General features: G+C 31.5%; 2 protein-coding genes across 4 annotated transcripts in view; one reads left to right on the top strand and one right to left on the bottom strand.

The window, feature by feature from the left end:
• Nucleotides 1-280: 280 nt before the first annotated feature.
• Nucleotides 281-8,431, bottom strand: LOC134722791 (uncharacterized). Its single transcript, XM_063586418.1, has 5 exons — nucleotides 8,365-8,431; nucleotides 6,865-6,992; nucleotides 4,848-4,992; nucleotides 2,221-2,636; nucleotides 281-325 (listed from the first exon to the last, which is right to left on the bottom strand). Exons 1-5 carry the CDS (start codon nucleotides 8,429-8,431, stop codon nucleotides 281-283), a joined length of 801 nt encoding a protein of 266 aa, XP_063442488.1.
• Nucleotides 7,198-21,072, top strand: part of LOC134721500 (protein unc-93 homolog A-like) — a 26,272-nt gene continuing 12,397 nt past the window's right edge. Inside the window, exon 1 of one of the 3 annotated variants that reach the window (XM_063584562.1) lies at nucleotides 7,198-7,398. The gene's annotated coding sequence lies outside the window, so the exon portion shown is untranslated. Of the gene's footprint in view, nucleotides 7,399-15,128; nucleotides 15,256-15,454; nucleotides 15,614-21,072 lie in introns of those variants that run through there. The other 2 variants (XM_063584561.1, XM_063584560.1) reach the window with 2 other exon arrangements.

Raw genomic sequence — 21,072 nt, 5'->3', positions numbered from 1 at the left:
TGTTATCAAGGTACCAGGCCTACAATCTAATACACCATACTTGCGCTTCGTCTGCATATGACCTATCTGCGACTCCCAGATCAGATTAGTATAGAAAGCCAAAAAGGTACAAAGACGAAGAGCACCGATACCAAAATTCCAACACGTTGTGCTACACAAATGAATAAAATTGATATGTTGTTGGTATGTTTTAGATTAGTAGAAATAACGTTTTGCTTTGTTGTTTGAAGGACTTCTTCCCCAACATTATGTCGAAAATATCAACAAGTATGTTTTGGCTTTATATAATGCTTGACTCAGCCATATTCCTTAAGTACAGGTAAATCTAAAAAAATCAAAAGCATGTGACATAATGGTTATCTTTATCTCACTAGGAAGTTTGATAAAAAAATTTAAAAAAATCAGCTTTACACAAATCTTTATTTGGGTAAGTTGATGCAAGCATACAATCTGTATTTGTCTTATACTATAAGAGGCAAATAATGTTTCACGACTATATAATATCAATGTGTAAACTCGTTAATTATGAGCTCGGAAAGTCAAGAAGTTCGTTTATTTTTCTGAGTGAATTTTTCCTGTGTTTTTTTTTTTTTAATTTTGCACAAATATACTTTACTGTGCCTTAGCATTCATTATATATATATAATACTATCCTGTAGATTAACTACTGTTGGTTATATTGAAATAATCATATCGCGACACTCTCTCGACACGGGCGTTGGATTTAACATCACCATTCTGACAGAACGTGGCTGCGTACTTGATACATCCCGCACAACAAAACGGACGCCCCACTTTGCCAAGGGTTTTACTGCAGTCCGATAGAAGACCTTCAGTGACCAGATTTGTATTCCCTAGTTACCCTTTGATATCAAATGCTCCAGAAGGGCAAGCATATCATACTCAATATAAGACAACCGTCGTGAAACTCATGGTATGAACAATAATTTGCATTATGAACTATTTCTAACTCTAATTTAAACTTGTTATTCCGTTATATTTACATGATGCGTTAAATAAACAGTCACAATTAATAAAATAGTCAAAATATGGGTACATCAGTCATCATCGCATAACAATTTTAAAAAGGGACAATTTAACAGAACACAAAAACATCTATCTACGAACACATGGATTGACTTGAGTGTCTGGCGTCATAAAATTTGTATACGTCACATAAATTTGTCGTTCAATGTGCATACAAACAGTTTTACAATTTACATACTAGGCAATGTAAGCATACAGAGTTACAAAATCAAATGTATGTAAGAACAAATTACAGAAATAGACCGAGATTTAAACTAGTCCAAAAGTTATAGGTAGAATTTATGAGAATTCAAAAATAGTTAATTCCACTACGCGACTGAATGATTTTGACGTTTGTTGTTCAACGTATATAGTAGTTCATAATAGAAATATACCATAATGACATATAGTAGACCAAAATAATACTGACGGGATCTTTTAAAGTACAGAGTCACGTAATAAGAACAAAAGAAATACAAAGAATACGTGTTGTGAAGTTTCTGGGGTTCCACAGCTGAATCATTAGGATGATTTTTTCCCCAGGTGCGGTGTGTATAGTGATAGAGGGTGATATTTCCTTATATAATCTGTGAGAAAATAGTACATTCAAAGTGCTCTTCAAATTCTTACTTAATTTGACTTTTTTTTAATTTTGTTCTTAACGTCACTAATTAGTCTTTTGCAGGCAAAACACGCGTCTCGCATAAACACTATCAATCCTGGTCTCTATAATGAATTAGTTGTGTAAGCCTAAGTACATGTACATCTTTTAAGTGAGAACAGAGTTAGAAAAATTTATTTTCTGTATTATCCAGTGTTTTACAAATAATTCATTTGCTAAGACTTTTTTAAACACTTCGCTTTAGTTTTGAAATAAGTCCAATATCCACATCTCAGAATATCTTGAAGAACTGGGACCAAAAGAACCACACATACGGAAATGGCTCCGGCGTAACCTATAGTAGTGGAGCTGATACGGTCATCTGAAGCTGAAGTTTTAGAACGAAGAAACCGGCTCGTATTTGTCGTTTTTACCCGGAGTACTTTTTCAAGCGCTTCTAATTCAGGCTGCATGATCACCTTCATTTCTTGCATTGTTAAGTTGAAATTTTGTAAAAACAACCATTTGTTTTGTGCAACATTCGAGCATGGACATTTGCACGAATTAATTGTTGAGTCAGTATTTGGACTTGCCCAATCAGGTAACGTTGTAACTATTGAGTCAGTATTTGAACTTGTATAATCAGATACCATTGTAATGGTTGTATCAGTATTTGGACTTCTCGAATCATGTAAAATTGTAACTGTTGAGTCAGTATTTGAACTTTTCAAATCAGGTAACGTTGAAACTATCGAGTCAGTACTTGTACTTGTCGAATTGTGTAACGTTGTAAATGATGAGTCATTACTTGTATTTGTCGAATCATGTAACGTTGTAAATGATGAGTCAGTACTTGTACTTGTCGAATCATGTAACGTTGTAAATGATGAGTCAGTACTTGTACTTGTCGAATCATGTAATTTTGCAACTGTAGAGTCAGTATTTGAACTTGTCAAATCAGGGAACGTTGTTGTAACAGTATTTGCAGCAGAGGTGATATCGACTGAAACTAAAGGAAACATATGTTATTATATTTTTCTAACATATTTATGCTTTTGATAGCATAGATTGGTCGTACGTCGAAAAGAATTGAAAGCGGATCTTGAAGTTATAGTTTAGATAAAACGAAATGCTATACAACATATTTAAAAGGGTATAACCAAAATAACTTTCATTGCAAATTTAAAAGGGGGGGGGGGTGAATTTGCTTCCTTTACTGATTTACGTAGATGGTCAAATGCGAAACAAGTATCAGATGTTATAGTACTTGCTGGTTCAATTATGGCAGTTGTGTCAATACAAATGTAACAACCTCGTATTAGGGTCGTCGTCTTTAAATAGTTCAAATGTTAAACACAAGTAGACGATTCCGTGGAAGAATGCTCTTTAATTACTTGCATGAAAATAATGTTCAGCTTAATTGACCATCACAGTTTAATTTGTTTAAAAAATGAAAACAGTTTCCTACTCAGGTTTGTACTGTGCGAACTCCTGAATTACCAAACAATGGTCTATTCCGCTTTGATATTTTGAAAACCTCTTGACGATACCAGCATCAATATGATACAGGGGGTCATTTATGATCCAGGTTGTTTAGCTCTTTGTAAAATTATCGAGAATGGCAATCAATATGTCAGTTTTAACATCATAAACAACACAAGATTACAAACTCATTTATTATACCTCAGGTATCATTTCTATATTAGATAAGTATCAAATTACAATCGTCTAACTATTAACTATTGGACCTCAATGAAACTATTTGACCGCAAGCATAATAATAATTCGTGGAATTTCAAATGCATTTACGGGATTGAAAGATTTTTAAAATCCCGCGGGATTTACGACGTCGTGTTTTATCTGAGTATATACGGTTGACATCATTGCAGAAGGTAGCCATAGCATTTCAGTATATTTATGGGCGGTTAACGTTACACAATATGGATTATGCTTTCAATACTACGATAGTTGATTTATCCCCACTATTTATTGCCTGTTGGTTTTTTTTCGATAAAAATAAACACTAACTGACTGGATATTTGGAGCAAAAGTCTCTGTATAATGTCATGTTAGACATCAACCAATATTTAAGTAATTGCAGTTTCTGTCCAATGATCTGATGTTTTCCTGGAATACATTCTCTCGTTAATATAAAAACAATGTGGTATAATTGACAATGAGATAACTATCTACAAAAGTGTATATGAATCACCATCCATAATAAAAAAAAATATAGTTGGAAAAAAATCATGATATTTGTCGTATAATTTTGGGTTTAGATTTTGATGTTAAAATCTCCTTTTGGAAAATTTCAGCAGTATAATTATTAAACTATTTGCTCGTTTAACAAAAATATCATCAACATAACGGTAAGTGATGTTGAATTTATAACCTAAATGGTCTTGACGTAGTTTACATCCGATTTCATTGAGTGTGTGACTTGTTAACGTGATTGTTAGCTTAACCGTGGAGTCATTATTGTGTTAGGTAAACTATACTCTTTTAGAATAGGCCAGTCTGATAGATAACACATCTATTTGTCTGTTAGTAGTTACGAAAGGTACCAGGATTATAAATTAGTAGGCCAGACGCTCGTTTCGTCTACATAAGACTCATTAGTGACGCTCATATCAAAATATTCATAAAGCTAAACAAGTACAAAGTTGAAGAGCATTGAGGATCAAAAATTCAAAAATTTTGTGCCAAATACGGCTAATAAAAAGGTGGTCTATGTCTGTGATAAGAAAATCCTTAGTTTTTCGAAAAATTCAAAGTTTTGTAAACCGGAAATTTATAAAAAAAAAAAAAAGTTAGGCTACATCGAAAGGAGGGAAGTTTACCTAACCTAATAATGACTTTACGGTTTTGCTAACAAGCAAGCTAACAAAGGATTCTACCTTTCCCCACACAGTCAATGAAATCGGCTTTAAGTTAATACTGTAATTCATAACAGTACATAAAAAAGTTCTTTCAAAATGTCATGTTGCTAATGTTTTTATTATAATTTAATCATTTATAGCAATGCATGCAACAATGTATAATGTGTGTTTTTCATACATGAATATGTGTTACAGTGTATCACATTATCGGCTATTATCTATTTTTCCTTAAATTACTAGAATCAAATTAGTCCAGATGTGTAAGTACCCTTACTATTTCAACTGTATTTTCTTGTAAGCTTACTTGAGAATTCAAAATAGATACTAGTACATAAAATTACCCTTTCTATAGACATTCATTCTCCAATGCCCTCCACATGTTTGGCTTGTATTGCCGACACACGCCTTGTTGCACTCATTTTCTGGTCTTCGTGGGTAAATAGTTGCATCCTCCGTTGAGTATCCACAGAAACATTGTCTTTTCATCTTGAAAGAAACATCATTTTTTAAAAACATAATCAAAATTAATCTGTAATACTAAGTGCCTAAGAATATATATGAATAAACTCATCATAGTTACCAGGAATGAAACTTGATTGCTGTAATGCAGACCCATTGGTGGCCTACTGCTGTTTTCTGTTCTATGGTCTGGTTGTTCTAACTATCTTTGACACTCTAACCATGTCCATCCCCAATTTTATGGAACATTTATAAGTTACAAAAATAGTTTAAATATGATGTTCTTAGTGTGAAATCTGCTACTTTACTTCAGGGACTTTCTATACTAACTGGACTGGTCACTAATAACGATGTCTTAACAAATTATCAGACTGATTGCGGCCGTAGCTGATGTCACGTGCCTTTATAGCAAATCATTTCATATTCACAACGATGTTTGCATAACTATACGTTCAAGTTTAAGTTAAAGCTTAATAATGAAAGATTCAGTGATCACTTACATTTAATCTATTCAAATGCACCTGAAGTTAAAAATACTACCGACACAGATAAATCTGCTTCATATTTAGACTTTTTTTTTTTTTTATCGAAATGACTACTGATGGTAGGTTGAAAACCAAAATTTATGACTAACGCGATGATTTTAATTTTCCTATAGTCAACTTTCCATTTCTGTGTAGCAACATCCCAGCTGTACAAGCATATGAAGTATATCATATATGTGTCTCAATTGATACGTTGGAATGAGGAATATTGCTTTCTCAAAAATTGCTAAGACAGAGCTAAGAATCAATCAAATTAAGGTCATCACTCAAGAAATTTTACGGTCGCCATCATGAGCTGATTGGCCATTATGACAAAAGTGTTTCAGAAATCATATCTGATATTCTTCCTCAGTCATAATAACCTTCTATCATTACCGAACTGAACAAAGAAATAACACGACGGCTGCCGTTTATGGTACAGGAAATGCTTACCCTTCCGGAGCACCCGATTTCACTTCCGGTTTTTAGTGGAGTTCGTGTTGTTTCTTAAATATTATTTATTACTGTTTTTGTAAATGTTCTTTAGTTTTGTGAGTCTTTGTTTACTCCTTGGTTTTGATTGTTATTGTCTTTAACAAAAAATCGTTTTTATGAAATTTAATACATTTTGTCATTGAAAAATGCTGTTTTTCAAAACATTTCTCTGATTTTTTTTTAAATATTGATCTCTGAAATTTGAGGTATTTGTTCGTTGAATTTTCAGTACATCCATCTTGTTTGATGTGTAAACCATTTACAACTGGGACGTTCTTCAAAACGATACGTTAACTAATATTTATAAGTTAAGTAATTAATGTTTTTCTCGGAATTATTTATTTTTGTATTTTACTATTAGTTTTGGATACATAATGAATATTGTTCGTTATATCTACTGGCTTTTCGTATCCCCTCCATATATAAATATAATTGTGGATTTTTGTTTTTCTTGGGTATCAATTTTCGATGATGGAGGAAAACTTGTATGTTAGTTTACATTAAATTTCGTGGTTTTATCGAAGTCTTAATACATGTACATGTATACTAGTTTTACACTAGTAATTTGGGGGCCCTTTATAGGTTGTTGTTCGGTGTGAGCCAAGGCTCTGTGTTAAAGGCCGTACATTGACCTATAATGGTTTACTTTTTTTAAATTGTTATTTGGATGGAGAGTTGTCTCGTTGGCACGCACACCACATCTTCTTATATCTAGCCTTTAGAAAGTTTGTCAATTGTAATACATTTAATTTCGTCGTTCGAATATAACCATGAAATCAAGGAATCTGGCCGTCTGGCATTAATTTATGTTACTTACAGTATAAGAATAGTTATGGATTCTTACCACTGACTGTTTTAACACAACCAAGCTATAACTAACCTGTACCCCAAAGTGGGAATATTGTGAACATTTGTTGTAGCAAAGCTCAACAGTCATACTTCCATCGGTTATTATCAAATCTAACATTCTGTCTCCGTTATCTTTGTAGCAACCAAGATATTCATAGTCTGTTTAAAAAATATCAATATTTTCATTAACTTTTACTTACATAATTGTTGATAGACTTATTTGAGTTATTGATGAATCTGTTTTGCTAGCATGTGTTGCATTACCATTAAGGTAAACTTACAATATGGCTTTTTTTTTTTTAAAGAAATCACACATAAGTCACCGTACTAATTTGTTTTTATTCAGTATTCGAATTTTCTGGTCGTACAATGCTGAGGTTTGTTCCAAGTAATTAAAAGATGTTGAGCAGATATCAAGGCGAAGCAATCAAAATCTGTAAGTCAAAGGAAGTCAGAAAATTCTTGCCAAGAGAAAAACATGAATGGAATAGTACTGCACAAAAAAAAGATTGACCAAACAGAAACATTTAAAACGAACAGCAGTTGATGTTCTTAGTCTTGACATGTAAATAGTTGATTCTGATACAAATAATGATCTGGGGATAATTTGATTCCTTCAAGATCATCATCAAAAACAGAACGACGGGATTGGGAATACAAAATATGTAACAATTGTGTTTTTTGACACATATATCTAATAGCAATAAATACAAAAATAACAGCGTTCATGAAAGTGACAACGAGATGTTGAATAAATGTAAGCGAAAGGTTAGAAACGTACTAGATTTGAATTAGAAAACATCCTAACAATGAATTTAATGACATTAATACAAAGCAACAAAACGCTTTTATTGATATAAGGTTGATAAATCATGAAACTTTTGGAATCTTATGTTTTATCTCCCCCAGGCGAAATTGATATTAGATAGTTTTGGCTATTTTGTTTTGTGCTTTTTTGTTAGATCGCTCATAGATCACACATAAAACGTTTAGATCTTGAAGTATAGACAAGAGGTACTAACGTTGTTTATCATCTTAATCACGTGTTAGTGTTTTTTGGTGGTTTTTTTTCGCTTTGAGTATTTTTAGAATTTACTGTTTTTGGTAAAAATAACATTAACGGTACCAATTTGCCTGCACCAGATGCGCATTTCGATAATACATGTCTCTTCAGTGATGCTCGTGGCCAAAATATTTGAAATCCAAACCTTATATAAAAGATACGTAATGTTCCTCGGTATTGAAACTTTCTGCCAATGTGTTATTGTGCTATGATCATTTTTTGCAATCTTATCTTTAATTTGTGTTAATTATCTTTGTCTATAGAGTGTTTACAAGCCATTTTATTTTTCTTAATTGACATTATCGGGTTTTTTTTAATAACAATTAGGACTTTATTTCACAAATCGACTAGACTATTTGGCATGAAAACAATTACTAAAGGAGTACCAATTAAAAGGATACTCCTTTAGTAATTGTTTCCATGCCAAATAAAACTTATCTTTTGGTTTTAATTGTAAAGAATACATACTGAAATAACTTGATCCACTACGTATCTGTATCCAAGTTATCCAAGCACATAGTATCCTGAATTTCATTTTTACTTCAAAAGTAGTTATTCGATGTCGATATCATATTGTCTGCCCTGTAATTTTAAAATAATATATTGTTTCATAATTTTCACGACACCTTCTTTGACAATCGTATTTGCTTCTATCTTAATTCCCGTGAAACATGTATTTCAGTGACCGCTTATACATTTTAGATTTATTGATAACACTCTAAAGTCATTTGTTAATAAACATGTTTATATTTATTATCGGATGTCCTGCCTTTTAATTTAAAGTATTATCTTAAAATACCAGTGAGGATCACTTTCAAACCTTTTAGTTGTGTATAATTTTGTATGTTTTGTTTGTATGTTTAATTTAACATATGTCAGTTCAAACTAAAGGCTGTGTTGAAAATCAATATCAGTACATTTGTTTTAAAGGAATAAACATGTGTTCGCAGAATGAACGAAAATTACTGAGTTTACTATAAAGGACAAATATCTGTATGAATATAGGTAATGAGATTTTCAACGGACAATTTAACAACGAAATATTATGCATATAACAATATGTGGTTTAGAAAAATTAAAGATCAATACATGTGTATTCGAGTGCACTTGAACACATACCGGTACTTTTCATTCAATGCAATCAGCCGTAATTTGTAAGCTTTAAATATTATCTTATATTGAAACTGATCTTGCAAAGGATGCTATATATTACACAATCAGTTAACAATTTAATTTTACGATCTTTAGATACAAAAGAAATGAAGAGGCCACCCGTACAGTCGATTATAAGGTAAGGTAAACTAACCTCCTTTAAGAGTAGACTAGTCTAACAGATAACCAATGAATATGTAGGCCTATATGTCTGTAGGACTAAGCTTCTTCGAAAGGAGTGTAGTTTATCTTACCTAATAAAGAATTCACTGTTCAGCTTGTAAACTAGCTAACCCAAGATATTACCTTTGTCTACAAACTCGATACAATCGGCTGTACTTTATAAAAAAAAGTCTCTTAGATATTTGTATAATATAATGGCTCTGAATAATGACGACTTTAGTATGTATACTAAAGAAATGTATCCTGTTGAACAAAATTTATATAAAGGAAATACTAACAACAAACACTGCCCTTTCCTCGTTTTTTATATCTATATCATAAACGGGAAGTTGAATATCATTTAAATGTTTGATAATTTCCTATCGTTAATTAATAATTATCAATTTTAAGATCATTCGTTATAATAATTCAACATGCAGACATCTTATGCGTTCAGGTATTTCAGATCCAAATTTTTGTATGGTAATATTCTTTACAAATCACAAAAGTGTCAACATTCACTCCAAAAGCTAACAAAACCTTTAGTTAAACAGACTTATTATGAAGGGATATAGCAAATATACTGTTGTCAGGTAATTAAAGATTGCATATGTTGACTTTAATATTGATTCACCTATTGGGTCTTTGCATCAGAAATAAACACTTTTATTCTAAAACCAGTTGTTGACATGCTACGGATTATGTTTTTCTCATATATTTGATGATGGTATTATATTAAACCCCTAACAGGAGGGATTGGGATTGATATTCATATGATTAAGACAAAATATTTTAATCAATTTGATTGAGGTCTAACTACAAACCAGTAACAGTCTGAAATGGCCTATATCCATACTGGGCTGTACTGATTTTTACACGACCACTCTGAATTGGTCTGAATTTTACTTGACATTACTCGACCCCAGTCTTAACCATACTCGACTGTACTGATGTGTACCTGACCTTTATCTTTGGCATTGAAAATAGTCTGAAGCATTACTCGATCCGTCTGAAACAGTCTTAACCTGTTCTCGACCTGTACTCGACCCTTTTTTTTTAGTCTTAATCATACTTAACCAGTCTGAACATCCTTACATGATTCTTCAGAGAAGGTTTAATCAGATTAACTTACAAAATAATTTTATTTTGTTCATTTTAAAGTTTGAGAGTGTAGTTTAATAAACGATGCATGGTTTTGTTTAATCTAAATTTTCAAAAATATCCAAATAAAACCTACATAGATTTTAAGGTTACAAAGCCACTACATACTATAGTAATATAATTATCTTTTTAATGAGGTACATGTAGCAACAGCCAACAAGATCCCTTAAATTGTCCAACCTTATATATGCAAATATATCTTGTATTAAAATTTGGGATTTATTATAGGAGATATGAATTATATTGAAAAAGAATGCAATCTCTTCTGATTAGTGTATAAAATTTATACTTTAAATTAATACCTCTTGCTTGAGGCAAACTCATTAAACTGATTACACCTGGTCAGAGAATATTAGATTCTAAATAATATTCAAACAAAAATGCAACATCCTGTTAACAATAAACAAATAACAATTCATAAAAGTAAACCATTATAATAGGTCAATGTACGGTCTTCAACATGGAGTCTTGGATCACACCGAACAATAAGCTATAAAGGGTCCCAAAATTAATATTGTAAAACCATTCAAACTGGAAAACCAACGATCCATTATCTATTAAAAAACGAGAAACGAGAAACACGTATAAGTTACATAAACAAAGGACAACTACTATAAATCAGATTCCTGACTTAGAACAGGTGCAAACATTTGCAGAGGGATTAAACGTTTTAATGGTACCAAACCTTTTCCCTTTTCCCGAAACAATAGTTTAACATCACAGCATAGATGTCTAGATACAAAACAACTATGTCTAGGCTTGTTAAGACTTTGTCGAGTATGGATCAGACAAGGTCAAGTACAAGTTCAGACGTGTTTTAAATGGTTAAGTACAAGTGCAGACTATTAAGTATTGTTCAGACTACAGTCGAGTATTATTTAGTAAATTTCAGACCAATTTACTGTTTGCAAAAGTATGAATTATTCAAAATAATAAGGTTGTTCATATCCCAGGCAGATCACTCTTGCCGTATTGGTCACAACATTTTTGGACCTTTTTGTCCTCAGTGCTCTTCAGCTTTGTACTTGTTTTGGCTTTCATTTTTTTAATCTGAGCGTGACTGGTTAGTCTTATGTGGACGAACGCATGTCTGGTGTATTAAATTTTAAACATTGTACCTTTTGTTGGCTATATTCGTGTGTTTCTCTGTCCTCTATTTTCTTCCATTTGTTTGTTTTGTAGTCCTCTTATGTAATGTTGTCATTTAAATATTATATTTAATATTGCCATTAAAGGGGAGGTTTGGCATGCCATAAAACCAGGTAACCAAGTCAGGAAAATGGCCATTGTTATATTATAGTTTGTTGCTGTAGGTGTTACATTTCAATGTTGTGTTTCTGTTGTATCGTAGTTCTCTTATATTTGATGCGTTCCCCTCAGTTTAAGTTTGTAATCCGGATTTGTTTTTTTCTTAATCGATTTATGAGTTTCGAATAGCGGTTATCTTCTGTTGCCTTCATTTAACTGGTTTGTAGTGTCTGAAGCTGGCATGTCAGAAACAGCTTGTCGTCCTTTCTAAATTTATGTTTCATTGTCATTTTGTTAAGTTTCTTTTGTTAGCTATTCTGACATCGGATTAGGAATGGTTTCAAATTGAGTTTAACTGTACGCATTGTTATTTGTTTGTTTATTTTCTATACTGACAAGAGGTATAGGGGAGATATCTAAAAAAAACATATATTAACCCCTTCGCATTTTTGCTCCAGTCCATGTTCAGGGGCATCTGGCCTTTGTTTATCTAGTATTATTTCTTTTATATATGTATTTCTAAGTTTAATATCAAGTCCATTCATTACTGAATTAAGTGTTTTGCTTTTCAAAATATAGGGTAAGGGAGTGAAGCCATATTTTTTACAAAAAAAACTATCTGGATCGAATCGTTTCAGATTTTGTGATGTCAGGGTCTGTAATTTTATCATTGGCTATAGAGTACATAAAGCTATAGACCATATTGTGCTTTATCCGCCTAATTTTAAACTCAGGTGGAGAGTTTCTCCAGGGGGCGGATCCAGCAAATTTAAAAGGGGATATTAACCCATGATAAAAAGTGGGGTCCAACTAAAAAATGTACATGTTCCCATTCCAATGCATTGATCGTCCACATAAAAGAAGCGGTCGAATCATCGACCACCTTCCCGATCCCCTGGATCCGCCACTGCTTTTATATTATACCTCTTTTCGAATTCATCGAAACGATATAAGTTCACTTTGTCTGTTCTTTTCGGTTTACGATCTAAGAGTTTGACTGTCCGTCTGGTATCTTTTGCCTTCTTTAAAGTGTAGATACTTAAATCAAGTTTGAGGATTAGGACTCCTAACAGTACATAGAATATATATCTTCACGTAATAGTATATATCGTTTTACACTTACTTAATGTCCAACATTGTTTTGTCAAATATTCTTGCAAACTCATGGGACCTAAAATATTTATATTTTTTTCCGTTTATATAGTAAAAGTTTGTGAAAATACCTGATAATACATGTAGACATTCATTTGCTCTTAAAACGAACAACTATTATTTATTTTTTTAGATTATAAAGTAAGAAAAGTTCTGAATGCAGTTTAATTATTCTTTTTGATATTGTCGTAATCTCAATTTTCTGTTGTGACATTATAATAACTGAAAATAATGCCCGGTTTACTATAAATAAATAAATAAGTACCAGTCCTGTTTGTCCTTTTCACTGTGACACATAGTCATTAGAATAGTGTCCTACTCCCTAATGATTTCCCAAAGGACGTAAGGTCAGTTTGGTACCTTCTTGTATGCTTAATTTAATTGTGGAAGAATGTACATGAGTAAAATTGCACCAATGTTGACAGTTTTTTTCGCCTTCGTTTATTAAAGGAACAATATTTTCTATTCTGTATAAAAATATAAGAAGATGCGGTATTATTGCACATGTTTTGGAAATAATTTAAGAACGAGATTTCAATAAGACTGAATGAGACTCAAATGTTAGAAGAATACATCCTTAATCAGTTCTAATATGAACCGAAATGAAAAATGTAAAACAATTCAAACGGCATTATTTGATAATGAAATAACAAAAGAAAAATGAATAAATATGATATACAGAAAAACAACAGAACTAGAGGCTTCTGACTTGAGACACGCAAATACAGAATGAGAAGGTTTTATACTAGTTTGTTGTTGCCAAACTCCTTCATTTAACATTGATAGTGATGTAGCAGTACAACATAAGAACAAACTGAAATAATAAGTAGAAAAAGGCTAACATGTAACTCGTCAGATCGATACAAAAGCGAAAACATCTTACAAAAACACAGACTGGACGTGGCAGGTTATGCATACAACCTCCAACTAAAGAGACACGGAGTACAGATCTGAGAGAACTAACAGTTACTGAAAGCTAGTTTTGTGTAGAAGTTAATAATTTATACTAAAGTTCCATAATTTAAATTTTGAGCCCAAACTGAATCATAGCAAATTGGGTTTAAAGTTAATCGTATATGCTCCAGGTTTATTAATGAAGAGTATCTTATTTGCACAGTCACATGCTTAACCACACATCTGTTTTAATTGCTCATTTTTGTAAGGTAAGAATACTGTTGTGGACGTCACACGTGACGATTCCGTATATTTTCTCTTTTTTCACTTGTAAATTAAGACTTTATCCGTTCATATCCGGTTAAATTAGTTCGTGATACTGCCTAGTTAGTGATACAGTATAACAACTTCTTAGATATTACGGCCAAAGAGGCACCATTTAAGATTAGCATTTTACAGTATATAAAAGCTGTAATGCATCCCACTTTAAAATCAGTATAGAAAATAAAGCAGAGCCCCCAATTAAAATATAACACAGTATACATGTGTAACACAGCGTTATTTGTTTACTACATATATCTCATGATGACATTATCATGGTATAAAATGTACATGTATACCTTCATAAGCATAAGCCCAGAAATATTTAGTTTAAACATATTTATTTAGAGTGGATTGGGAAACAAGTTTTGCAACTTATATTAATCCCTTTCCACTTTGCGGGTGCGAGTGCTACCTTGTAGCGGCATTAGCCTACTCTTTTTCGAAATCTACAAGGGTGTCTTTAACGTGCAAGAGATATGGCTCTCTCTTAACACGGGTCAGCCATTTATCGTCCCCTTCCGACGGACTATCATCGTTTCCTTAAGACCATACTCGCAAATGGTGTCAAGAGAGAGCCGAAAATTGAGTTCCTGAAATTTTCATCCCAACGGGAATCGAACCAGGAACCTTTGTGTTAGCAGTCCGATGCATTAACCACAACACCATATAGCCCAGAAATATCAACGGGTCACCATGATTACAATGTCCCAGTCAACCTATATTTGTGTTATAGTGTTTTCTGTTCGTTTTTGTTTGTTTGTTGAGGAGATCTTTGGGGGGGGGGGGGGTGTTATATCATTCATTTTTTTTTTTATTATTATTTTTTTTTTATTTTATCAATCATTGTCAATTGTATGCCTATAACAAGTGTATCAATTCTAGTTTTTTTCATGATTTTAATAATTCATGTTATCTAATAAACTTGACAAATGAAATCTTGTTTAATGTTTTGCACACATTTAAGGTAAAATTATGACAAAAATGTCAATTTTTATTAAAAAAAAATTAATGAATTATAAAGGTAAATAACCGCTATGGCATAACACACTTTCCGTTCAGAAGAAGTTACACACAAATAGGCCATACTTCACAAAGTTTTGTCAATATTAAAAGTGCCGAGACATAATAATTGATGATAACAAAAAAATATGAACATGTTTTTCTTGACTTTATTGATACAGCGGTGACAGAAAAGTAATGTGACGTACAATATAGGGTCACAAATGCAATCAGGTGTAACGTCATAACAGTTGTTTACATATATAGGTAAGAATATTTGTCTTTTTCTTGTATATAAGAAATTTATACGAAATACGACCTTTTATTTTAAGAAAACTGTTATTTATTATTACCTTAAAATTATGCATCTTCAGGTATGCGATTTCAAATTTTTATAGTTATAGTTAATGGACTTAAATCACACAAATAATCGAACGAAAATAGTGAGATTCACTTTTGTATTGTTAAATAACGATGTACATGTACAACTAAAGGAAGGGCCTGTGATTACATGTACTACAAAAATACCGTGCAATAAATGTCTATTAATTTGCATAAGTTAATTTATTACATACATAAGATTTACAGTATTCGGTTTGATAAATTTTAATACGTACGCCAAAAGGTAAGTTAAGTTTTCTTTTTTCACAGACTTCAAACTTTCAGTTTAGTATGGGAGTATAGATCATCAAGTGCAAATGTTGATGCAACTTTACAAAATATATAACTTAAATATATAGTATCCGAATTACATTATTCGGTCAAATTTACATACTATTACGTTTTTTCCTAGTTGAGTATAGAATTACAAATTGACCAAGTTGACGAAGATGAATACACATATTATTTAAATATGTACATTGTACACTGAAAAGATGTTTAAACATCAAGGCCATTTCAAATTTTCGACTTATTATGTTTACATTAATTCATCATAGTTTATTTAATGGCGTCGTATGCTCATGTTCCTGGTTTCTGAGAATGTGATAAACCAGCTCGCCACATGACTGATTTGAAACTATGTACAACCTTAAATGAAAAATCTCGTAGGGTTTTTATAATTCTTTTATGAAAAGACACCTCAAATACAGTAATGATGTGGAATTTCCCCCATTCTTTTTTTCCACATCAATTTACGACTTATAAATAATTTGTCCTGAACAAAAAAAAGGATAATGTAAGAAAACTTGTGCTCAGTCTAGATTTACTTTTTCTTTCATTAATTCAACCACTTTTCAATCGTGTATTGCTTTGCATTTAACTTTTGTTTATATTTGCGATTGTTTGATACAGATTAATTTCGACCTCAGGAAATGCAACCTTTGATAAAGTTACAATCTGATTAAGGTGGTACCCAACACTTTCACTAAAAGTAATTTGGCTCGTTTAATTTTCATAAAATTTTGACAATGTATTGACTTTGACCCTTTAACAAAAATATAATTTATTTTAAAAACTATAAAAAATATTTCGTCAGAAAAATTACACTGGTTATATAACAGTTTGACAAACACCAATTTTGATCACTGAGAAGCTTAATATTCCCTTCATAACACAACGTAATTAAAACGATAAGCTGACTTTACAGAGTTATCTCCCTGTAGTGTTAGGTACCATCTTAATACTTTGTGATGTAGATCCAATCAGCAATACCCCATATACTAGACGAACAAATCTGGAAAATTTTGCCGATTCGTCAATCATATATATGTTAGCTAAGCAGTTGAATCATTTTTAAACGACTACCCTCTTACTAGGAGAATAAGGGTAGTAATAAACATCATGGTGACCTTATTGTTGTATTTCTGTCTTATCGAAGTATACCACGTATCATTTGATTTTTGATATGAAGCAAATTTGGATTTTTACCAGATAACTACTACTATTTTGTCCTGATATGTATCAAATACTTGCCACTGGACGTTAACCCACCATCATTTTGAATCAATTTATTATAATAAACAACACACAAAGAGTAAATTCTTTTTGATAACCTTTTTCACAGTTTTTACGTCATGCTGAACAGCCATGCACCGTCAATATGAGGAGACGATTTCACTACGTTTCAAAAAACTCAATATTAAAATCAAATATTGTTCCGTTGCTAATGATTTTATTTTTATCTAAATCCAAGTTTTTCTTGAATGAATTGTCATAATTTTGTCTCAATTTGGGGCCTTTTATTGCTATTAATTGAGATATATTTTGTTCATCGGTGAAGGCCGTACGGTGACCTATAGTTGCTTACCTACTGTGTCATTTGATATTTTGTTTAGAGTTATCTCCTTGGCATTCATACCACATCTTTTCATTTTCATACATGTTTAATACAATAGACAAGTTTCTATAGAGTAAATCAAGATCAAAATCGACAAACAAAATAAATTTCATAAATGATCACCGATCTGCTATAATTACATGTAACACCTGCTTTCTTTTATGACAAATTTATATGACTTAAGACAACTATAAATAAATTATATAAATAATTTAGTAATAAACAAGAAAGAAGCTGACTGATGTGGTACTAGTGAGATGCGGATTCAGATTCCTGAAAAAAGGGGGGGGGGGGGGGGGGACAAGCCCGCATAGTAAAACAATTTTTGGAGTATCTATAGGTAAACAGTTATGAATAACCATAAAATAATGTTGATCCATTGGTACACCCCCCCCCCCCCCCCCCCTAAATTCGCGTATGCCTACAATTATTAAGTTAAATCAATCACAGAAGTTTAAACCAGACCCGGAAGTTTAAGTTATATAAATGTAACACAATACTTATCTAGGACAAGTATCGATTGTTATCAAGATTTAAGATTTATGATATATAGATATATGGTGATTTTCAAGCATGGATGATAATGCATGAGTATAGTTTGCACAATGATCCTCTTTATCTCTCTATAATATTTGTATTTTGTTTATTAAAAGTTTCATTTGAAATATATTTAACAATAACATTAACAGTGTCTTATTTTTTTCCCTTTACAATAGTATTATTGTTCATGTCTGAAATTCGAGCGTGGAATTGTAGTTTAGAATGTTTGTGAGCGCGCCTTTAAATCTTGTGCGCACAACTTTAAATCTTTCATCATTCAATTGCACTCTTTTTTTTGTGTTTGTTAATGACCAATTCCTATTGAACCAATGCGTAAAGTTGTTATAGTAAAACTAGGAATTGACAAAAACAATTTTTTTAAAATATAATACATTTGAAGTTTTTTTTTCTCAAGAATTTTCACTATGTTGATGACACTTATCAAAACATTAATTTAATAATTACAGTTTATATATGACTAAACATTTACGTAATTATGCAATTTATGGTGTTCATATTTTAAATCTCTGCTCGTTATCCTTGGCCCTTCCCTTGACCATTTTGATTGTTAGTTGAATGGGGACATATATATATATTTGAATCACCCTTTTTTTTCGCTTGATTGTATTAAACACCTTTTTAAAAAATGACTGGATCCCCCGTCCCCCTGGTTTTATTTCATGAAGATGCCTTTTTTTTTTAATGATTGGACAATTATATGATTTTCATTTGCGGATCCAGGGGAAAAGGGGAAACCCCCTTTTTTGGAGGATCAATGCATTTGAATGGGAGCATATGCTTGGACCCCGCACCCTTTACCCTGGGTTGGTAACCCTCCTTTTTAAAATAGCTGGATCCGCCACTGATTTTATTACTGAATCAAAGAAGAAATGATGTAAACCTTAAGACGACAAGAAGTATCTGTAAACTTAAACGAACAAGCAATAAAATTATTTGTTACTTCCCCTTATACAGAATAAATATAAAAAATAGTGTTTCATAATTAAAATTACACATTTTGGTTAATAATAAACGAAGATAAGTTTGTTTTTATAAAGTCGGGAATATAATTCTAAAATATTTCATATCATAAAAATAAAACTTTGCTTGTAAGCTATACTATTCAAACCATTTAATAATAATTTAAAAAATATGTATATTTTTGTAAAGTTTCTACCGACCGTGGAAGGGCTGTATAGCCAGTCAAGGTCGTTAAAAACTTCCATTTGTTGTCTGTCAACTAAACATAGTACAACGTTGTTATTAAAATTACAAATACAATAACGAAGTACCATGAACTTCAGTCAAACATAAACAGTGAGTCGTATTCCAATGCAATTTTAAAAAAGGACAATTGTAAAAACTTGCAGAATCAATCACTATCAATCAAACTTTTACGGTAATCTAATCAGCTGATAAACTGCATGTGCTCTGGAAAGGTAAGCGGTTTCTACTTCACATGTTCTTTCAGTATCTAGAATTAGGAAGTTATGATTAACAATAAGTGAATAATATTGACTTTTATTTTTTTCAAATGAAAATCTACCGTTTCATAATTTTTTACCTGTAATTTGCCATTTTAGTTTATTATCAGATACATATTCCTTATATACTACAAAACAAACACACAGAATTGTGTCTAAATAAATACAATGAATCACCAATGCAATAGGATATGTTACTACTTAAAAAAAATAAAAAAATAATGATACAATATTAGAAAATGTAAAGTAGATAAAAAAAATCAGTTTTCTGACTGGTTTTTCTAATGGTGTTGACCTCGACTCTAACTGTCCTTCTTATTTATTAATTTTTATTTCATTATTCTAAATCAGTTTCCCATGTCTATATTTATTTGTTTTCCATTTCTTATGATACTGGAAATTTTGATGATTTCGTTATATACATTTAAACCTGATGGAATTGAATTCAGAACGAGCTTAAATAGGTGTTCACATTCAGAACTGTAACTCTAGTAGCCCGTCAGAATCATTCTCAATCTTCAAACACCCTTTAAAATATCCAAAGAGATAGTTCAGTCATCATGTAGGTAATTTGCCAAGCACAGCATATTGCCAATTACGATATTCAAGTGTTCTAAAGTCTTAACAGAAATTAGTTTTAGAATCTATTGACAATGTGTGTGTTTTGAATCAATTTTAAAGTGCTTGTGCTAAATCAGGTGTTTTTTATGTAGTTTTGTTAATTCAAGAATTCAAGTGTTTGTGTTAAATCAATTGGTTGTGTCATGTATTTGTTTTAAATCAATTGGTTGTGTCATGTATTTGTTTTAAATCAATTGGTTGTGTCATGAATTTGTTTTAAATCAATTGGTTGTGTCATGTATTTGTTTTAAATCAATTGGTTGTGTCATGTATTTGTTTTAAATCAATTGGTTGTGTCATGTATTTGTGTTAAATCAAGTGGTTGTGTTTCACTTTGCTTACTAGTATGTGTTTTGTTAATTCAATTGGTTTTGTTATGTATTTGTGTTTCAAATCAAGTTTTTGTTTCGTGTACTTGTGTCATGCACTTGTGCTTAATCAAGTTTTTCTTAATGTGATTTGTTAAATCAAATGGTTGTGTCATGTATCAGACCTGTCAAAACTAAAGGCATGCGAAATGAAACACGTTCTTTTCATTTTATTCCTTATGCTTGCGGAAAAGAAATTTAAACAATATCCTTTTAATCAATCAGACGCTTAAGACATTTGCAAAAAATCACGTCATTTCTTTAACTTTACTGTACAATCATACAGCTTATCAAATGATGTTTTTGTTACACCATTTGGTAAGGTTAATTATTCAATATAATACATGAATATATATGATTCATAATTGAACTTAAGATTAAACCAGTACAAGGATATTGTTTTCTAAATGACAAAATTGATATATAATAATGTATCATAACAAAAATCAAGCAAGAGAACCAATCAGAGAAAGATGCATCAAACAATAACATAGTTACGTCATGATTACCTTAACTTCAAACAGGTATTTGTTTATTCAGAATTGATGGTTTATTTAACTCTGGTATCTTTTCTTTAATGATATTGTGAGTGATTGTTGGTTGCTAAACGTCCAGTAAAAAAATCATGCATATCAACTATAATATTATATAATATATAATAATAGATCTTTATTCTCACAAACAAAATCACAATGTATTCAGGACGTTAAGCGAGATGGAGTGTCTTCCTTAATCTTGGATTTTAAAATAGCATATGCAAATCAAATATGCAAATCCAGAGTAATAAGTAATT

Source organism: Mytilus trossulus, chromosome 6 (genome assembly GCF_036588685.1).
Source record: "Mytilus trossulus isolate FHL-02 chromosome 6, PNRI_Mtr1.1.1.hap1, whole genome shotgun sequence".
NCBI classification, from domain to species: Eukaryota; Metazoa; Mollusca; class Bivalvia; order Mytilida; family Mytilidae; genus Mytilus; species Mytilus trossulus.
Note: the sequence above shows the minus strand (reverse complement) of the source record. Positions and strands in the feature narration are given on the sequence as shown.